The 20,494-nt window shown below is 42.1% G+C and overlaps 5 protein-coding genes and 1 non-coding gene across 6 annotated transcripts; 3 read left to right on the forward strand and 3 right to left on the reverse strand.

Moving 5' to 3' along the window:
• Positions 1-1,494: 1,494 nt before the first annotated feature.
• Positions 1,495-2,814, reverse strand: BCR41DRAFT_357100 (Rhodanese-like domain-containing protein). The gene is made up of 3 exons (XM_022024806.1): positions 2,484-2,814; positions 2,256-2,388; positions 1,495-1,758 (listed from the first exon to the last, which is right to left on the reverse strand). Exons 1-3 carry the CDS (start codon positions 2,652-2,654, stop codon positions 1,598-1,600), a joined length of 465 nt encoding a protein of 154 aa, XP_021879687.1. The 5' UTR covers positions 2,655-2,814; the 3' UTR covers positions 1,495-1,597.
• A 554-nt stretch (positions 2,815-3,368) lies between these two features.
• On the reverse strand, positions 3,369-4,788 carry BCR41DRAFT_357102 (hypothetical protein; the record flags this gene model as incomplete). Its single annotated transcript, XM_022024807.1, has 3 exons — positions 3,369-3,664; positions 3,749-4,702; positions 4,735-4,788. Coding segments are annotated over 3 exons (1,278 nt in total), but the record flags the coding sequence as incomplete, so codon positions are not given.
• A 2,516-nt stretch (positions 4,789-7,304) lies between these two features.
• BCR41DRAFT_t102 lies at positions 7,305-7,376 on the reverse strand. The gene has a single exon. It is a non-coding gene; the product is annotated as a tRNA-Pro (tRNA).
• Positions 7,377-12,013: 4,637 nt separating this feature from the next.
• BCR41DRAFT_357108 (aldehyde dehydrogenase domain-containing protein) lies at positions 12,014-14,434 on the forward strand. Its single transcript, XM_022024808.1, has 7 exons — positions 12,014-12,225; positions 12,325-12,415; positions 12,501-12,741; positions 12,833-12,966; positions 13,079-13,441; positions 13,527-14,065; positions 14,157-14,434. Exons 1-7 carry the CDS (start codon positions 12,061-12,063, stop codon positions 14,241-14,243), a joined length of 1,620 nt encoding a protein of 539 aa, XP_021879689.1. The 5' UTR covers positions 12,014-12,060; the 3' UTR covers positions 14,244-14,434.
• Positions 14,435-14,445: 11 nt separating this feature from the next.
• On the forward strand, positions 14,446-15,221 carry BCR41DRAFT_357110 (GCN5-related N-acetyltransferase). The gene is made up of 3 exons (XM_022024809.1): positions 14,446-14,560; positions 14,664-14,721; positions 14,808-15,221. The coding sequence occupies exons 1-3, from the start codon at positions 14,503-14,505 to the stop codon at positions 15,139-15,141; spliced, it is 450 nt and encodes a 149-aa protein (XP_021879690.1). The 5' UTR covers positions 14,446-14,502; the 3' UTR covers positions 15,142-15,221.
• Positions 15,222-18,602: 3,381 nt separating this feature from the next.
• BCR41DRAFT_381464 (hypothetical protein) lies at positions 18,603-20,101 on the forward strand (the record flags this gene model as incomplete). The annotated part of the gene is made up of 3 exons (XM_022027310.1): positions 18,603-19,676; positions 19,784-19,969; positions 20,067-20,101. Exons 1-3 carry the CDS (start codon positions 18,662-18,664, stop codon positions 20,099-20,101), a joined length of 1,236 nt encoding a protein of 411 aa, XP_021879691.1. The 5' UTR covers positions 18,603-18,661.
• Positions 20,102-20,494: the final 393 nt, after the last annotated feature.

Consider the following 20,494-nt stretch of genomic DNA (forward strand, 5'->3'; position numbering starts at 1 on the left):
AGAGAACGCGTCCTTTTACGCTATCCATTCATGGATATGTCAAAACTGCACCATCCTAAAACTAACACACACATATATATATATACATAAAAAAAGAGCTTAAGGAAGGGACCTTAAATTATGTAGCTCTTCTAGAAGGGTGTAGCTTTTAGCATGCACCTCATAATTCAAGACAATACATGTGCCAATAGTGTATCCTGGATTTTTTTCAAAGGATAGGATAACTTCATGCATTGATGTAGTAAAGTGTGGGTTACTTATAAATGTGTTCTGTAGTATGCTCCGCCACGCTGTCAAGTTCTCTTCATTTCTATTTCACAAGTATATACTGTGGGCATCCTTCGGCCTACACCCTCAACCATGTCCAATTTAATTTACAGATCTAGCAAAAGCGTGTTGTGTCGGCTCCTTTCAAATCCATACTTTTATAAATGTACGGCGACCACGGCTTTGTATCTATCTATTGTTTCGTCTTCTTATCGAATTGCAATACAAAACCTTTCAACAAGAAAAGGATATTATATCCTTATTTTTATGGTCTTATTGACAATCCCAATCGGTGATCGGGATATGTTTACATATTTCCAAAGTACATTTACAACATCCCCTCTGGTCAGCTGCACCATGTTGTGCATCGCCCAGGCTAAGAAAAGAAGTAAAAACAAATGACGGTTTATATTTCATTTTGTGGATGTATGCATGACACGACATTACAGTTACATGAAAGAGCTGGATGACTATGAACCGCTTCGTTTCTCCGCTGAAATGCTCATTAAACTTCCATGGTATCCAAGAGGACTCTAAGACAGAAAACAAAAGTGATGTGAAGACAGAAAGCTCCGACGCGTCTTAATTGCAAGCTCATCGGCTTTGCTGCATCATCATGTCATCTGGTTGGCATGGCTCTTGATAAAAAATAAAAAATAATAAAAAAAAAAAGACCTTGGTCAGGGTCACCGCTCACCGTTGCCATTGTACATATATTTCCTCTCTAGGAGATTGCGGCGGTGCAGTCCATCCTTTCTAGACCTGAAAGGTGGCATCTTTCATGTCATAAATGTGAGCCATGAACAATGAACAAATAAAAGATCAAGTCTTTTTTTCTATTTTGCTCATTATTTCCTCTGGTTTTCTGATCACGCCTTTCATTGGAGGAGATGAGCTTTAAACATTACTGTCACAGGCAACCTTTTAAAAAAAAAAAAAAAAAAAAAAAAAGCAAAAGCAAAACCATAGATCCTCTAGTAGATTACAAGTAATAGTTGCAATAGGGGAAGAGGACACGCCGATGATATACACGAATCAGCTATTTTGACTTTCCCATGAATCATTAATTTAATATACATTTTAATTACAGCAGTATATGAAGCTGAATCACCTGTTTTTCAATCCCCTACCACGGAACTCAAGTTTACTTTTTCGTTTTGTCAACGCGTCGCTAGCCAAGCAGTATTTTAAAAAGGTGTTTCTCTGTGAAACTTCTATGCAATCATCAGCTATATCGTTCGCCTTGTTTTTGAATATTTACTGAGTTTTATTATAGTACAAGGCTTTGATTTTCACAATCATATGGAGATATGTCTTTTTTTTCTTGGTATTATTGGCCCTTGCTCTTAGCCTCATAATCAAGCCAACTTCCAGAGTAGTTGCGTACACCATTGTATCCCTGTCCCTTTGCATAGTCGAATGCCATCCCTGAGCGTCTTCCTGATCTGCAATAGAAGATAACCTCATCGTCCTTGCCAAACTTTTTAAATCCTATTTTTTTTTAAAAAAAAAAAAAAAAAAAAAAAATTTAGTCAAACGTCTTTATATTTGAGAGTCCACGTGCACATGACGACCTCATTGAGCTCTGAGGCATTCATCTTTTTTTGTCAATCCGAAACTCTATCCAAAAATGTCTGGTGTACATATTCCTTTCCCACGGATAGAGAAAGAAAAATAAATTCTCCTCTCCTTATTAAAACGTAATATCCTTCTTAAGCCCTGAGTCATATTTCCTCCCCTTGATACTATTGTTTTTTGAGCAATAAAAAAAGTCTCCATGGTGTAAAAGAAATCCTAGTTTCCGATCCCGTGATCCTGCGCCTTTTCCTTTGACAGTCCATTTTCTAGCGCCATACTTGATATATATCCTTCCCGAATTTATATCGTCCTCATGTATACGAAGAATGAAACAGAAAAAGTACAAAATAAAGAGTTGGAAGAAATTGTCCCTATCTTTTTTTTTTTTTTTTTTTTTTTATTTCACTCACCATATCGATGCTCAAACTCTTTGTCAGGCAATGAAAGAGCTTCTTGGATGTTAGCCAATGGGACATGATGGGAGGTAGGAATAACACCCTGAGCGACTTCATTCGCGTCGCGAACATCGATCAATACTACATTCTATATTGGAAATAAATAGAATGATTTTTTTTAATGTCAATAATAAATCTAAACGTCTAAAGATATTATTTTGTCATGATCCTTTTTTTTTTTACCTTATCCTTCTTCTTGATTAGACTATCAATCTCTTCAAAAGTGACCACTTCAGGTTTCTGTGAGGTTTTGACAGAGAATTGGGCCCGGCGAAGCGCAGTCATCGAGCGTGGAGCAAACTGACGCGAAGTTTGGTAGAGCGCAGGGATAGCCAATGAAGTGAAGGAAGGCATACTGTATTATTTTGCAAGCTATATGTATTAACAAAGATACGTATGAGGAAGGAAGACTTGATGAATTTAAGAAAGAGATTGAGAATGAGAATGAAAGAGGGATGTAGTTAATGTTTGATGAACAATGGGTGAAAAAAAGAAGGTATAGGTGTGAAAGGAGCTTGATTTCTTTTAAAAGACTTGATGCAATATGCGAGTGGAATGTCGCACCCTGCACTCCGTTATTTCGATCTCCAGTCAAATTTCGCCCTGATAGAATTGCGCCATAGGACAGTCACTAGGGAATAGGACGTATGCCTGAATTAGAAAGCTCAGTCCATACTCGATTTTATGAATTTATGATCAACTTACACGAGATGATAGATCATCTCACACAAGTAAAATCCACAGCAATGATGAGTTTGTAACAGTAGCATATATTATATAAATCTTCGGAGGATCGTCCACGTTTTTCAGGATAAGGCTGCATAGAGAAACGCAACAGACTAACAAAAAACGTCGGGTGCTTTCATGACCTACAATAATCACCTCAAAACCAGTTCTAATTATATCACCTTGGAGAGTTAAGGAAAACAAAGGCATTGCAGGTTTAAGTAAAAGCTATCAGCTATCTGTTGATCTGTACGGTTTTTAAGTTAGTCCAGAAATTCAGGGGCAAAAGATTAGAGAGGATACAGGGGACGAAAATAAACAGAACTTACAAATTTTTTGTGGGTGTGCCGGTACCCAAATACTTGTGTCTAGCGTCGTGCGCGCTTTGCAGCCGGAGCAGGCGACTCTTCCGTGGGCTTGTACTTTGCAGGTCTCTCTTGCCTCTCAATTTGAGCAAGACCGATTCTTGCGATGTTTTCCGCCCCTACTGCGTCACGGTCGAAGAATGCCTTACATGCCCGGCAATATTTAGAGCGAGGGTACACCGTCTCTAAAAAGCTATCGCAGAGGGGTCGGGGACAGCGGGCGCTGGTGTAAAATTCGTGCGCTCCTACAGCGAAGTGTCCTCGTGCTTTGACCTAAGCGTTTCAAATGGCAGTCGTTTATTAGCAAGGGTTCTATGGCTTTCCAGCTTTTCTTACTTTTTTTAAAAAAAGCCATACCTGTGTGACAAGGTGTCTCGTTATAGCAGTGTGCTTGCTGGGAACTCCTTTACTACTTTCAAAGGACCCTAGGCCGACGACAAGCACTCCTTTTTCCCCGAGCATCTCCAACACTCGTTGTACCACGTAGTCGAACGTAGCTCGTTGAGCCTTTCGTAGGTCCCATTTTTTTTTCAGGTACCATCTGGACTCGTAGAACTCTTGAAGCACATCCAAATTCTTTGATCCTATCTGTGTCTGGGACTCCTCGTTCATCCATTGAAAGCACTCATTGTACGTATCCCTTCCAAACACAGGGATGGCGCTCTCAACCTCAATCATTCCCCTTTCACGCTTCCTTTTGTTCAACAGGTGATTGAAGCGGAGGACGGGGAGGTACAAGAACCTGCTTCTCACCTTTACCGTTTGCCGCAAGTTAGGGTTGTGAGGATCCAGGGAGGAAAACGTAAGGACGTTAACAATACCAGGATCGCATCCGACGATAGTTGTGGTGTTTGCGAATGGGCACCGCCCTGGTTTGTTAAATGTGAGCTCAACGTTTTCAAGCAGTTTGGAGCTCCTCTTCCAGTTTATGTTTGCATAGTCTTCATCTGTCAGGTCTTCACCGGCTGCCTTTGAACACATCGTGTTGAGAAATCCCTGAGAAAGCTCCAGTTCTTGGCTGGGGTCTTCTTCATCTACGTCAGACTGCTGCTGTCTCTTCGTCTGGGTTGTGTCATAGGCAAGTAGATTCAGAACTAGACCGTTGGTAGAAATCGTTCCCTTGAGTTTGAACCGAGTTAAATCTTTGTCCTGTGACTGCAGGGATACTTTGTCTCGATATCCAAGAACCATGCGATCGCCTCCAATGTCACAAAAGAGAGCCTGAATCAAAACCCCTTTTGTTCCCTGTACACACTCAAACATTGCAGTCTTGGAAGGATTGTCGAGAGGCAGAATACGCTCCAGCAGCTGCTTGTATCTTCATTCGCCCAGAGGATGTCAACTAGGGCGTGTTCAGACAGATACACATACCCGGGTGACCAGGGGGACGTAGGAAAGTCTGAGTATTTTTTCACTTTTTTGTTCTCCCGCAAAAAAAAAACTCAATGTCGCTCATATCTTCGTTTGTTTTCTCGACATCAAACTAGAAAAAAAAAAAAGAAAAAAAAAAAGAGTCTGAATAAAGAGCATTTGATTGCAGAATATACATGAAAATATCCTACACAAGCTATACCATTGCGTTCCTGTAGTGCTGCCTTAATGATGTCTGTACTTGGCCCATTAGTAGCTCTGACGCTCTTGGAAATGAGATCTTTTTGGGATCAAAGCCTTGCACGTCCCCCAATGTGATGTCTATTTCCTTTATTGGGGAAAGTTCAGTGGTGGCCTTGAAATGTTCATAAGCGAGGAGGTAATGGGGCGTTTCTACCGCCTTTCCTTGTTTTTTTGCCCTCGCGTAAGCTGAATTGGGGCCACCTTGACCACTTAAAAGAAGGGTGGCGAGACGGAAGGAATAATCATTGCTATCCAAGACCTCGTCCAGTGCCTTTTTCCTCGACTTTGCTGCCCCTGGTAACCGCATGATCCTCTCAATGTCCAAGGCAATCGCCCAGTATGCATAGCGGCGTAGTCGGTTGAGGACAATAACTGCCCCTCGGATCTGGCTTGCAATACTATCCCTTTCATCTGCGTCCAGTCCGCCTTCCCTTGCCATGGAGGCCTTAAGGGACCCAATTGTTAAGGCCTTGATAGGGTGCTTACTGCTGTAGCTGTGATCAACCTTCGTAGCATCCTTCAAGTTCCTAATTGGTGCACCTTCTTTTTTAGCCCTGTGAGGCTTCTTGTCTTTGTGCTTCCGCTTTTGTTTTTTCTGTTGCTTCTTTTTTGCCTTTTTCCGACGTGGTGGATGCTTAAGGCCAGGCCTATCGTGCTGACGGCAGTTACTGATATCAACTGTGCGCCCATTCAATATGCTCGCCTTGTCAGAAAAGATGGGCCGGAACTGGTTCCTATGTGACCCTTTCGCTATATAGAATGATGGTGTGTCTCTACATTATCCAAGAAAGGGACTGACGATTAGTATTGGGGACGTTTGGTTTCAAGGTCAAAACTATAGCTTGAGCTTTCTTACGTTCTGCGGCGCTGCGTTCGCCTTTGCTGAGCCATTCTATGGCGAAGATCCTTTCCATTGAGTAGACGCTGCTTGAAGTTATCGAACTCATTGTTTGATGGTAACGCTTGGGCCGACGTTTGATGGCCGGAAGTAAAAATGCGGAGAGCTACTCTGAAACGGCCTTCTTCAGAGGCTGCGTTCCTTCCCAACACCTTACTAGCTTCCCTTAGGTAGTCCCGAAGCATTTTATTGTAGTTCTCGTTCCACGCAACCTTTCGAATTAATCGAAGATTATTAACCGGGCCTAACGTCTCGAGGTTCCTTGAGTAGTCATTGCCTGCGATGGCACAGAATAACACCGGATGCGCGTGTGATGGCAGTCTTAGTGCTTGGATAACGTTGTCTACATCGTAAACCCCAAACTTCCGTCTACGGTGCGGAAGGGGTCGCACTAGGAAGCAGACTCGTTCGTACGCAAAAAAATCAGAGTCTTGGGATATCACGATTCTATCATTCTCCTCATTATGGCACCCTATGCATGGGTCCGCTTCATATGCACACAGACAGACATCGAAGACAGAGCTAAGGCCTGTTGCCTGAACCTTGTCCTGGACGCTCAGGGTGTGGACTTCTCGAAGACCCTTCTGGATGCGCCTCATGACTTGAGGACGAGTCCATACCCCACTCCGAGAATTTCTCTCGAAGGTGCTCATATCGTTCTCCAAAGCATCCATATTTTTTTCTCTTATGGCTTGCCATTCTGTCCTTGCTTTTTCTTTCTCAGTACAAGGTTCCCCATCAATATGTATAGTCAGATTGTCCGTTATGAAAAGATCCTTTATTACGAGAGCCAGGGACCTTCCTACATCAATGATGGTTTCGTTTTTCATCTTTGCATGGACGACTCTGCGGAGGATGTCGTAATAGAACGTACCGAGGAGATCTATCATTTTCTCCTGACAAGCGTCTACTTTTTCTCGACAAATGTTTACTTTTTTCTCGGTCGGTCTCTCTTCTTATTAATACATTCTCGACAGCTGTATTTGATTCTCCACAACAACAAACCACAAATCAACGTAATAAATAATAGGACATTAACCATTTCTCAGAACGTGCAAAGTGATATGACTCACTCCGTTAATTGTATACTAAACCCATTAGAAAATATAATAATAACAATAATAATAATAGCGTAGTCTTTATTTTGGTAAAAACAACGTCTGGCACTTCCTTTTAGGAACTGAAATGAGGGGAGTGCAGCTTAATAGTTGATCAAGGAAAACCAAAAACCACACAGTCAGACTAAGGGCCAATGCCTTCAATAATAGAGCAAGGCTTCTTCAAGCCCGTTTGGGTTGCAGACGTTTGCAAATGTTTTTTGAGATATTTTTGCACGGGGCCGTACGAATAAGGTGCTTACGAGCGACCTCATCTAAAAAGAGGAAAAATTTTCAAAAGAAAGGGCCGAACCGGGAATTGAACCCGGGACCTCTCGCACCCTAAGCGAGAATTATACCACTAAACCATCCGGCCTGTTCACATGGCGGTTCAAAAATTTAAACTATATATTTCTAAATCAGACGCGTGGCTAAACACGTGACACAAGCCTGTTGTAAATAGTAGGTGTATCTTTGCTTAAGGGGCAAAAAGATAGACACGAGCTCAATGGCTGAGTAGTATACTCGTCAGGGCACCCTCCTGTCTAACCCAGGGGCCGGGTTCGAGTCCTGGTTAAGGCACATAAAGTGAAGCAAACATGTGCCAGGTCAGGGATTTGCTTGAGTTTTTATACTTTCTCTCCGAGACAGCCTAGTGTTCTCCGCTAAGGCTAAGATCGTGGGTGCACTACCCTAAGTCGCCTGGCTGGCCACATGTCTTAGGCATTTATTCCACCCCCCAGCCGAACCAGCGGTACATCTGGCAGCACATCCCCCATCCACCCACTTGACTAGGACAGCGATGATCACAAAGTTTGACGGAGTCCAAAGTAGAAATTTCAGACCAATTCCGCAAGATTTGGGTCCACATGCCAGTGGATTTGATCGAATAGAAAAAATTAAAAGTCGTCCTTAGCTAGAGTCGGCACGCCAGCCTCCGCGGCTTTTCACGGGCGCAACAGGCCACATCGGAAGGATGGACTTCGAGTACCGATCACGGTGTACATTGGTAGAGAAAAACATGGATACGAATCGGCTCTTCACAGCCATCCCGTGCGAACTTTGAGAGTTTCGCTTGTTTCATAGTTGAGGGCGATATCATTACTTTAGAGCGAGATTATGAAATAAAATTCCTCACCTCTGTGGGTTCTTGTTAACAGGAAAAAAAAAAAAAAAAAAGGGGCAAAAAGATAGACACAAAATCAGGAAAGGACAGTACAAAGAGTGTCAACAAGAATAACAAGAGAAAATAGAGGCAAATAACCTTGACGACAAACAGCGCCATAGATGCCAAAAGAGAAGATGGGAGCTTTATAGATGAGCTCACAAACTGAGTTACCGGAAGACGGGAAAAGATAAATGGCAAGGGTAAAACTAAAGCTTGGAGAATCAAACCTGATAAATTAATAATGGACTGAGATATAACGAGACAAGAATGAGGATCTTTATTTTCATAATAGAAAAGAGTATTTATACCTCTTTTCTATTATTGTATGTCACGGGTATTAATATTAATGTAAATTAGCTATATAGAGGTTTTAGGTGATTATGGCGCAAAGCTTATGGGTAACTAAAGGTCTGTGGATAAAACTAAAGACTTTATTGAGGAAGAAGTTCTTTGGCTTTTATAACTTAGCCTACAGGCCTGACTGTGGTGCTTTCTAGGTGAGGCGGACTCACCTATAGCTTAAGGCTTTGCACAAAGGTTCTTTTAACTGTGGATCGACAGAATGTCCCGATTAGTAGATACAAAGCAAAAATAAAATAGTTATAATTAATTTATATAACTATTAATGACCAGCCACAACAAGCCTGCGACAGCAACGGCTGGACAAAAATCCTCATGACCTCGTGGGTCCCAGAGCCAATCACTGCTATGAGCAAACGCGCCAGAGGACGCAACTGTGTTGGGGAGCACAGAGGTAGTAGCAATGATTTCCTTGTCCTTTCCCTCAGACAAAGACAGAAGCTGAATGTAAAAGAGATCTACAAGATCGCGGATAACCGAGTCCGGGACAGTTACCTTGGGAAAACCAAACTGGACGTGATGGAGCGGCTAGGTGGAATGAAGTCTTTGATGACTATGGATAGTGGATAATTTGTCGCGTTGCGCAACAGGCCACGTCGGAAAGGTGGACTTTGAGTACCAACCATGGCGGTCAGGGTTTATGAAATCATGGATGCAGCGGCTCTCGCCGTTTGTGCAGTAATAACTGTTTATTGACTATAGTTTCTGGAGCATTTTGTTCATAGAGTGTAGAAAATAAATCCCATGACCCTGAGGGTCCTTGTTATCAAAAAAAAAAAAAAAAAAAAAAAAAAAAAGTGGGTAAACCCGGTGGGCGAGCTCTTGGCGTAGCCTTAAGGCTTCCAGGCCAGCAACCGAAGGTTGTCGATCCAATCCCTGGCGGGGGAACAAGCTTACTACACTAAATTGAGCCAATATCTCAATGGAGGAAGTCGAAGGATAGGATCTGCTCTATGGTCTGGAGATAATGAACCTCTCGGAATGCCGCTCGGAACGACCCTGAAAGAACAGCCGAACACTAGGCGGAGCAGACATTAATCCCCACTATCTATGTTAATATTATAGTTCGCACGCAATGTTGTCCCTGCTCAGAAATGTGCGATAGAAAAAGACCCTAAATGGTTAAAAATGTCAGAGGTACTACTAGAATAAAAAATATATCGGTGGGAAAACAAACTGTTATATGAAAAAAATGGTGGAAATCATGAAAAAAATGGGGCGATTCCTTTCCTGTAGCAGTATGTTTTCGACGTTAAACACGGTGATGAGCTGTGGCAATAGTCGTGCGGCGCCCGAAGAACCTACCTAAGGAACGTGACTAGACTTATGGCGACTGTAAAGCGATCCTCCCCGGAGAATGGGATATCAAATACACTCTGAACTAGATAGTTTTCCAGTTCTGTCGCGATGTTCGTTTAAAGAGGCAAACTTCTATATAAAAAAAAACTCGTATTGGTGGCAACAGCTGTCTCTAGAGAGTATTCTCTTAACCTCGCTTATCAATCTGTATAATGTGAAAAGTTATTGCCAGATGAGTAGACAAATTGTAAAGTAAGTGACATTTCCTGATATACAAGGAGCATGTACCGTATCTATTTATAAGATGACATGGGTTTGTTCCACAATGTCTTGTCATAGGTTTATCGCGTCAATGTGTATCGTGCGTTATTGCCACTGAGTTCTACTGCCAAGCTTTTTTTAACGTTCGGTAATTCTCAGTGTATTTTTCTAGCTTGGCCTCCATAATATTGCGTACTGTGAAATATGCAACAATAAGATGTAGGCCCATACCCGTAGGGTATTTATTGAAGTTTTTTTTTATTAGCGTATCAAAGTATAACTATAAGTCTTTCTGTCTACAAGTAAGATAGATAGAGCACATCCATGGTGGATATTTCCTAAGAGATGTATATATATTTCAGAAAACTATCTGACGTGTATCCATAATACAAGATATATGCTCATCAGTAGAAAAGTATAGATATTTTGATTTTCTTTAATCTCTTATGCTACAGGCGTTCTGTGAAATATGCAGCGGCCTTTTGGATGAGAAGATGGATTCTTGAGTGACCGAAGCAAGAATTTCTTCTATGTCCCCTTCAACCTTATTAGTCTCTCGCTGGGCTATCGTCCGAGCGAGATCGTAGTGCTTCTGGTTATTCTCAATCAGAATTCTTCATCGCTATTTGCATCAAAATCCATGGTTAACGGGGAAGACGGAAGGGGAATTGGACGGTGGATGTAAATGCAAATAAAAAAAACATAGAAGGGAAAGATGTGAGGCACAGCCAAAGGATATCTACTTCAGCATATTTCGCAGCACGCGTAGCTACGTGATGGAAAAAGTAATACGCTAAAAAACTACGCAATAACAGAATGGACCATGTTATTCCCTAGATGTCTGTGGATATATACGCCATGGATGTGGCGCGTGGACTTATATTGGCACTGACCAAGGTGTTCAGAAGGTAGGGTACCAGTGACATAATGGTAAGTGGGTCTGATTGTTATAGTGTTAGTATGTATGGGTATTTTTTCAAGACTTCAGCGCATCAAATTAAGCTTTTCACTCGGCATTGCTTGGAGGGATCTTCATAAACTGTTATTGACTTCATATTTTAAAAGATCGTTATGTTCAGTTATATGTAATGTTGGCGATTACAATCAAAGTCAAGCGTAAAACACTTAAGAGATTATGGAATTCATTACCAATTACTCATCATGCTCGGGTCCTGATGAGAAATACTACCATGGGTTAGTAGGAGAAGGAACAGCGAGGGGAATGGGTGTCTTTTTCTCAACCAATATTCTTGATAGAGAGGAATTCTGGTATATTTGGCCATACAATATTTTTGTTATATTTATTTCCTATTCGTGCTGTTGTTCCTTTGGACACGACTCTTTTCTTTTTTTCTTTTTTTTTTTTCATTGCCGACTTTCAGTTTATACAACACGATACCATGGTCTTCAAGTTGGGACTTATTCTTTGGCTTGCAACATGTGCAGCAATGGTGGCAAACTCCGCTGAGGCTAAGCGCATAACTAAACGTACTGCGAATGAACGAATGGATAGTTTTTAGTGAAAAGTATTCTTTACCCACAACATTAACAAAGCTTTTTTGTTGCAACGCAGCATACGACTGTTATGTGGTATTTGGAAAGATTCAGCGATGTTACGATGGGCGAGCGAATGATTTGACGCAGTGTGTCTTCTCGAGCAATCTTCCTTCGGATCAGACGAGATATGAGCCTCGTTCCATGGGTGGTCAGTCGTATGATTTTGGTACGTCTGTAGTCACATTGCAGACCGTGGACGGAAAGACGGAGAAGACCACTGTTGCCACATTCCCTGGAATATGCAAAAGTTCGTAAAACGCGCGCGCTACGCACTTTTAATAAAAGTAACAAAACATCAGAGACAAATGATCACAGAGTGAAACATTTTTTTTAAATATGTGGGAGGTCAATGAGTACGAATGGCGCCACTTCCTTCTTTGCTCATTACCCATTACCCACAACCCAATTCGATTCAATGCTGCGACAAGGCCTGCCAATGTATTTCAATACTAGGCTTCGACCTACACTTCCCATGAAACAGTTTGCATCTGTTACTCGTCTGACACAACGATGGAATAGCGCTTCAATGAGTCATATACGATGCATGTCCTCAGCCTTGAATGCAAAAGGCCAACCTGAGGTGAATAGCCAGGCTTGTATCAATGCTTGTAGAAGCATCAAAAGGAAGACAGGATTATCATAGCTAACTTGTATTCCGAATGTTTTTTGTCGAGTAAAGCTCAAAGATCCGTCTTTGATTAAAATCGCCGGGTTCATTGACAATGAATATATCCATGCCACGAATGATGGGAAAACTTTCCCGGTTTTTGGTATGCTTTGTTCATTGATTTTCTATTCCATGTCAGTACAAATTGTGATACGCGCAGTATTCATAAGGTTTCATGATTCGAATAGATCCGGCACAAGGAACCGAAATTGCTAACTTTCCAGAAATGGGAGTTAAAGAAGCAGAGCAAGCTATTCAGTCAGCGAAACGCGCCTTAACTGAATGGAGACAAACGACTGCTAAAGAGCGTGGTACTATCCTTCGAGATTGGTATAATCTTATGCGTGAAAACGAAGAGGATCTGGCCAAAATCATCACCTGGGAAAATGGCAAGACATTGTCTGAGGCCATTGGTGAAGTTCGATACAGGTAAGAAGCCGCTAAATGAGGACCAAATGATTATGATGCAAACCTGCCTCCTATAAGGCATCAGCAATAAACATTTTATTATACCATATAGCGCCAGTTTCCTTGAATGGTTTTCGGAAGAAGCCAAAAGACTTTATGGTGAATTTATTCCAAGCCCTATAAAAACTCAGCGCATCATCACAATTCGACAACCCATTGGTGTTGTTGGCATCATTACTCCATGGAGTATGTCAGCACATGGTCTAGAATGCCATGAGTATCAGCCTTGGCTTTATTTTACTAATGTTTTTATTGTTAGTAACTGATTGCATCTTTTTTTTCCTTTTCTTACCTGTAGACTTCCCAAGCGCCATGATAACGCGTAAATTCGGCGCTGCTTTGGCTGCTGGATGCACGGCTGTAGCTAAGCCTGCCTCCGAGACACCGTTTTCGGCACTAGCGCTTGCTGAACTGGGGATGAGAGCAGGGTTACCAAAGGGGGTTATCAACATCGTGACGACACATAGCAACACCAAGGACGTTGGAAAGTATCTGTGTGAGAGTCATGATGTAGCGGGAATTTCTTTCACTGGATCAACAAATGTGGGAAAGCATCTGCTGAAGCAAAGTGCAGACACGGTTAAGAAGATGTCTTTGGAGCTCGGAGGCAATGCCCCGTTTATTGTCTTTGGCGATGCAGATATTGACAAGGCAGTTGAAGGTAAAATAGTTACTTATAGTAGAGACAAGGATAAAAAATACAGGCATGATTATTTATTTATGTTTATAAATGCTGGGGTTATTAGGTGCTATTGCGGCCAAGTTCCGTAGCAGCGGTCAGACTTGCATCTGTGTGAACCGACTCTATGTCCATTCATCCATCAAGGAAGAATTCAGCAAGCGTCTTCAAGACAAAGTTAAAAAGTTCCAAGTTGGTTCAGGCTTTGACAAGCAAACAACCCATGGACCGTTAATCAATAAGGGTGCGGTTGAGAAAGTACGCTCGCATGTCGAAGATGCAATTAAACATGGAGCCACAGTTGTGGCTGGAGGAGATAGTGGAGCCACAACAAACGGCTACTTTTACCCTCCAACTGTTCTTATTGACATGAAAAACAACATGAGGATCGCCAGTGAAGAAACATTCGGTCCTGTGGCTGCTATCTTTGAATTTGAGACCGAAGAGGAAGTCTTGAAGGCCGCCAACAATACTCGGCTTGGTCTTGCGGGATATTTCTTCAGCCGTGATATTTCAAGATGCTGGAGAGTTGCCGAGAAGTTGGAAGTAGGTATGGTTGGTGTAAACACTGGTACCATATCATCCGAAGTATTCCCATTTGGAGGTGTAAGTACATTTGCTTCAACACCATTCTAAAATAAGAAATCGAATGAATAGCCATTAATCTGTTTTTATCTCTTCATTTGATGTTCATCAGATCAAAGAGTCAGGCATGGGCCGTGAAGGTGGTCGACAAGGTCTGGATGAGTATACGCAGTATAAGACTATCAACATGGGCATTTAGGATATGATGCAATGATATTCCACCAATAAAAGGGATGTACCAATAAGACAAAGCAGAAGACCAAGATTGTGACAGAAGATTGTGAATCGAGTGATTTTTTTTAGAATAGCCCGATTCCTAGAAGAAGATGACAGCAATCAGATCGGGCTCTATGGACGCCCACACAGTCCAGTAAAAAAAAAATAAAAGATGTAAAAGATGGCAGCATCTTCTACTCATTCAAACCATTTCGCTTCCCCACACTCACGACTTTACACAAATGAGCTACACTATCCGCCGCTCAACAACCCCTGAAGATCTAGCGAAATGTCATGAGGGTAAATTCACTCGTTGAAGTTAATTGATCAGTTGCAATCTTTTTTTATTTTTTACTGATTGCCGCACAAAATTCGTTTATGAATTTGTAATATAATGTATTAGTCCGTTTCAAAGTGTTTATTGACGAACAAGGATACGATGCAGCCATTGAAGTCGATGAGTATGATCGCCGAAAACAACACTTTACATGAACTGCAATTGTATTTCATTATCAATTTGCTCCTGACTTTTTTTATCTTGAAATAGTATTGACTCACAGTGTCTCCACTGGCTAGCAGTTGACCAAAGTGATCAAGCAGTGGGCACTGCACGACTTTATAAGTATTCGCCTACTGTTGGGAAAGTAGGAAGAGTTGCTGTCCTGTCGAGCACTCGTGGATCTGGTCTTGGTCGGTTACTTATGGAGGAGATTGAGAAGTATGTAGTTGAAAACACAGAGTTTGAAAAATTGGCCCTATCAAGCCAGGTTCCCAGAAAAGGATTCTACGAAAAAGTTGGATTTGTTGCACAGGGTGAGGTTTATCTGGAGGAGGGTCAACCTCATGTCTTCATGGAGAAGAAGCTGACCCACAAAGCATAACTAAAATAAATAAAACCTAAAGCCGCAAGCAAACGGCCAGGACATGACAAAAAAAGAAGACACGTGTAATAATAAACGCTGGTATAAATGTTGTCTGTTGCATTCTTTGCAGACTGTCATCAAGGGTTTTCATATTCATGCTGCATCTTGATTCACCTTTTTACAGTAATCTGATTTTTGCCAATCCTAGGAAGAGAGAAAATGATGAATTGGAGACTGATAAGGCGAAGAAGATTCGATCCTATCCTCGAACATGATCCCACGTAATTTTTCTAGGATGGTTATCGATATTTAGCATCATTACCATCATACCTGCTCTGCCGTTTACATAATACCTAAGACTATTCATCATTAAAATAACTCTCTAGCAAGATCAGGAGCATGGCTTGTTGTGTCTCTTTGCTTTTCATGCTTCTGTTTGCATCGACTTATAAAACTACCCATCTCTTCATCTAGTCCATCAAATTGTATGCTACAACATTTTATAATTTTCGTGCAGTACCCATTTCTGAATTGTAAGCACTGCATAGCTTTTTTTTTTTTTTTTTTTTTTTTTTTCTGGGTCCTGATCGCCCGTCAAATTCATTTTTGTACAGTAGAGGGTATAAGAAAGACTTAATATTTACAGCACAAATGCGAGTCCACCTATTCCTGTCCCCTTGTTTGAGTGTCTCATGACAATGCATTTCAGTTCATTCCACTTTACTCCATTCCCAACAGGCCGCATTTTGGCTTGGTCCTTTCCAGGGCTATAGTTTTCGTCACAAGGGATACTGTGCCGCGTTAATAGCTTATAATGTCTTTAAACCATCATAATACTAATGTAGACTACAGAAGAAAGAAAGCATCTTCACAGAGTCACCTTCACGGGGATATGCTCAACCACACATCCATTGAGATACTATCCATAATAAACTTGAGTGAACAGAGGTTAGACCAGTTCAAAAGAGGCGGTGAGGGGATTTTCGTGGCGGTAGATGCCAAGTTCCTATTCTAGGACTGATTTGTCTCCTAGGCGCGATGTTGACGCGACAGAACTAAAAATAATTCAATCTGATACCTACCTTCAATTACATCATTGCTGGGCGCAATCACACATGGGAACCTATTCTTTCCAAGTCACCCCGCTTCATTCACTCCTTGCTCTTATCTCTTGCGCAAAAATACTCATCTTTGCATTTTTATTAATATATTGTTAATGATGGTGCCATTAGATATTTAGGCCACATCATATCCACAAATATCATAATGACCTTGGCTATAGTGTACCATAAGTGCAATGAAAGTAGTCATCTGCTTGGTTGCAGATCTAAGAGTATGCAACGATAACGAAATGAATTTAATGTTTTAAAAAAGCTGATGAATCCTTAATACTGCCATTCTTTTTAATATTTTTACTCTCTGTGGTATGAGTTAAGGGACAGCGCTACTGCTTCGCGCAATGATCACCCGTCATTAATAATGTTTGATTATCTGAATCCTTTTAAAATGCTCGCCCTGAATCATCCTCTCTTAGGCCTGACGGCCTTCCTAGGTCGCGACTTATGGAGCGTTTATCAGACTTATATCTTTTATTATATCGATCTCCTCCCCCTCCATAACAAGCATATTGAACTGACAGCGACTTCATCATTCTATAAGCTCTAGCTCCAGCCCAACCCATCCTGTCCCCGACCGCTACCCAAGCTTTGAGCACAGGTTAGAAGTAGATACTTTCTATTTGACATCCATATATCCATTGGAGCATGCTCCTTCATCATCCATTATCTCAGCTAAACAATCCTTTTTTGGACACACCTCTCGACTCTTGGTTCTGTTCAGTAGTGATCTATTTGAAGGTATATCTTCTTGTCCTTCAAGTGGTCAAGGCCATAAGCTATCTATAGATCGTAATCTTGCAGAGGAAAGTATATGCTGATAGAGGTCTTTGTTGGTGAATTCTTTACGGAGCACAGTCAAAATGGCCAGTTCTGAATGCATTACGAGCCTTCCAAATAATTACGCTACTTCCCTGTCAAGATCACTATCCCTTGAGAGCTCGGACCAGGCCACGATTGAAACTCATGAGCCAAAGGAGCCGCGACAACAGGAAATATGTCAAATAGGTAATGACTATATAACTTTGTGAACCAAAATGTGCATTGTTACACCCTATTTTTGTTTCATTTTCTAACCTTATGCGATCCATCATTTAGCTGATCTTCAGCAGAATCAGAAATACCATCCAACATTAAGTGGCTTCACAGAAGAAGAAAAAGAAGGAGTCAACATTGGGCGATGTTCTAGACTGATGAAAAAAACTGAAAGGCATAAGGCGCGCAGGCCCAACAGCAATCAACACATTCGATATGGTGGCTATAGCCCTGACCTAGATCTAGAGCAATTTAGCTCTTCGAGGACCTCACTGGACCTTCCCCACACTACCCCAAGCAACCATCTAAGTAACGATACCTTGCATTCAAGTAAGGAAACTCAGACGACCCCACAGGAGTCGGCAAATGCCGCTACGGCCGCGCCTTTACCGGGCCAGGCCATATTTAGCCTCCTTTCCTTCAAAAGCAGCTTTCTAAGTCGTCTTTCTGGCTCAGAGGGCACCTCTGGCACTGATGGACCAAAAGCGACCCATGGCCGTTCAGATCCATCCGCTTTGGTCCACAGCAGCGAACATAGTGAAGGAAATGGACAATATCAGGAATTTCAAAAATATAGGGATTCAACAACTATATCCTCACGAAGATCTTTGCCTCTATTACCACTTCAGCCCCATGCGTCCATGGAAAGCTCCTCATTTTATCGCCATGCCAATCGAGAGGAGCGTGTCGAAAGCTTGACCCGTATTATAACTTCCAATAGGGTTCTGGCATCGCGCTCAGGCGGCATTCTCTCAAATTTACTCAAACTTCAGAGGCTCTCAATGCCGCCATCATCACTCTCACAGCATCATCATCACCAGCGCCATCGAAGGCAGTGCCGCCTTCACTGCGCACAACAGGGCCACAACTATAGCCATTACCAGCGACAAAGAAGAGTGAGTCGAAAGCCATCTGTTGCTTCCAAGCTTATGCCACATATGAGACCTAGTCGGCACATGCTTTCAAGCCCCTGTGTTAGCGCCCTTTCGCTCCCAAGCCTATTCATGGCAGCCACTTCAGGGGCTGGTATGCCGCCTTCTCCCCATCTCAGCTCCAGGCCCGTCTTTCCTTCCCCATTGGCACTCAATTCAAAAGCGTCTATATTTCCGAATATACCCGTGGCCAAGAGCAGGCCCTGCATCACAACTTCTGGAGCTGTAGCAGTAGAAATGTTTCCAGATCATGGTTATCATCAACTTTATGGGCCTAGTGGTGATGAACGTTCAAATGACCGTTTATTTATGGTCCCAAAAGACATCAGTCTATTGCCCAATATAGTGACTGTTGGTACTCCAGCAAAGGAGAATACATCCGTGTATTCAGAGGCCACTCAAGGTCCATTCGTCACCGCGATCCGATCAAGTCAGCAAGCCGAGTTGACGGAAGCAATGACAGAGATTCTGTTGCAACAGGACCTATTGATTCGGCTCTGTAAGAGCCTAATCTGGTATGGAGCCCCATCTCATCGAATCGAACTAGCTATGGAGGCCATGTGCAGAACCTTTGAGCTCGATGGGTCGTTTGCGTTCTTACCTGGGCTGATGATGATCTCCTTTGGAGATTCAGATACACATCTAATCAAATGCACTCAAGGATTTGATATGAACCGGTTAGCTAAAGTGCACAAGGCTACCCGGGCATTGATGTACGACGATTTGACACCAGCGGAAGGTTTAACCATACTCAAAGCCATCAATAATGAGAAACCCATTTACAACATGTGGGTGACGATAATTTCATTTGCTGGGTCCAGTGGATTTATTGCTCCATTAATCTTCAAGGGTAGTTGGATGGACATGTTGGTCAGCATGATCCTAGGCGTGATTGTCGGCTTAATGACCCTTCTAGTCAACCGTTATTCGATCTACTCGAGCGTATTTGAAGTCAGCATCAGTGTCTTAATTGCATTCGTGGCTAAGGCTCTAAGAAGCTACGTTTGCTTCACAGGCGTGGTCCTCAGTGCGATTGTTCAGCTTCTGCCAGGCTTATCGCTCACGACCGCGATCATGGAATTATCCTCCAGATTTATGATTACGGGATCTGCGAGGATGTTTTATAGTCTGATCTACTGTCTCTTTTTGGGATTCGGTCTCTCGATTGGGTCGAATCTTTGGGATGTTTTCCAAGAGCCTCCGTCTGAGGATTTAAAGATGGGGCATTGTATCCCAGCGAACGAACCCTGGCGATGGATCTTGTTCCCACTCATGGCCATTTCATTTAATATCCAGCTCTATGCGAGCCCACGCCAGTGGCCCGCCATGCTCATCTGTAGCTCTGTCGGCTATGCGATTAGTGAGGTTGGAGGCATACATTGGCCTCGGTCCCTTCATATCGCTGCGGCTATGAGTGCATTTGTGGTGGGCCTTTTGGGTAATATTTATGAGCGGATCACTCATGAGCTTGGTAAGCCTCAACCAAATGCATGCACAACTATGTTTGGTCTCTTAGATTCTATTAAACTTATTCCTCTTTCTTTTTTTTTCTTATTCGCCGCTCATTATATCACCAAGCCTTTGTGCCGATATTGGGTGCCATTCTTTTGATTGTTCCTGGAGGAATGGGCGTCCGCTCAACACTATTGCTCTTGGACGAGTCAGGGCACGCATCTCAGGGGAGTGCGTTTGCTTTGCAGATGATCATGGTCGCTCTTGGAATCGCCATTGGGCTCTTTGCTGCCACTCTTGTTGTTTATCCTCGTAAGTGTAGGGACGAAAAGTTTGGCATATCAGGAGAAATTCACGTCTATTTGTTGGTTTACAATTAGCACTAATTATTATCCTTTTACATATGTAGTTGGTAAAAAGCGAAACACTCTTTTAACGTTCTAATTTGCCTGCAGCCTCGACGAAAGAAAAAACCTCCCTTTCTCTCCTTCCACACATAAACTTATACAAAATATAAAAGGCTTTATCTATCTAACAACAAATGTAACATAAAGCCATAATGGTATATATTCTGACCATAAATGCATTGAATAATGTATAATGAAAAAGAACTTCTATTTTGCAAGCTTTGCACCGTCCAATCTTTATGTGGTTTTTTTTTCTTCCTCTTCATGCTAAAAAGTGGACGATTATTAATGAACTTCTAGTATTAAATGAGAAGAATGGAAGGAGAAATAAATGAAACAAATGATAGATGCAAAAAAAAAGAAAAGAAAAGAAAAGAAAAGAAAAGAAAAGAAAAAGAAAAAGGATATAGCAAAGAACATAAACATGGGT

Source organism: Lobosporangium transversale (assembly GCF_002105155.1).
Source record: "Lobosporangium transversale strain NRRL 3116 chromosome Unknown BCR41scaffold_28, whole genome shotgun sequence".
NCBI classification, from domain to species: Eukaryota; Fungi; Mortierellomycota; class Mortierellomycetes; order Mortierellales; family Mortierellaceae; genus Lobosporangium; species Lobosporangium transversale.

What these genes read in the sequence shown, in the direction of transcription:
- BCR41DRAFT_357100 (XM_022024806.1), bottom strand. Translation starts at nt 2,654, where the DNA reads ATGCCTTCCTTCACTTCATTGGCTATCCCTGCGCTCTACCAAACTTCG. An exon ending in TAATCAAGAAGAAGGATAAG is followed by an intron (nt 2,389 to 2,483) that starts GTAAAAAAAAAA and finishes TTTCCAATATAG; the next exon opens with AATGTAGTATTGATCGATGT. An exon ending in AGAGTTTGAGCATCGATATG is followed by an intron (nt 1,759 to 2,255) that starts GTGAGTGAAATA and finishes AAAAAAAAATAG; the next exon opens with GATTTAAAAAGTTTGGCAAG.
- BCR41DRAFT_357108 (XM_022024808.1), top strand. Translation starts at nt 12,061, where the DNA reads ATGCTGCGACAAGGCCTGCCAATGTATTTCAATACTAGGCTTCGACCT. An exon ending in TATTGACAAGGCAGTTGAAG is followed by an intron (nt 13,442 to 13,526) that starts GTAAAATAGTTA and finishes TGGGGTTATTAG; the next exon opens with GTGCTATTGCGGCCAAGTTC. An exon ending in AAGTATTCCCATTTGGAGGT is followed by an intron (nt 14,066 to 14,156) that starts GTAAGTACATTT and finishes GATGTTCATCAG; the next exon opens with ATCAAAGAGTCAGGCATGGG.
- BCR41DRAFT_357110 (XM_022024809.1), top strand. Translation starts at nt 14,503, where the DNA reads ATGAGCTACACTATCCGCCGCTCAACAACCCCTGAAGATCTAGCGAAA. An exon ending in TCTAGCGAAATGTCATGAGG is followed by an intron (nt 14,561 to 14,663) that starts GTAAATTCACTC and finishes ATAATGTATTAG; the next exon opens with TCCGTTTCAAAGTGTTTATT. An exon ending in GCAGCCATTGAAGTCGATGA is followed by an intron (nt 14,722 to 14,807) that starts GTATGATCGCCG and finishes ATCTTGAAATAG; the next exon opens with TATTGACTCACAGTGTCTCC.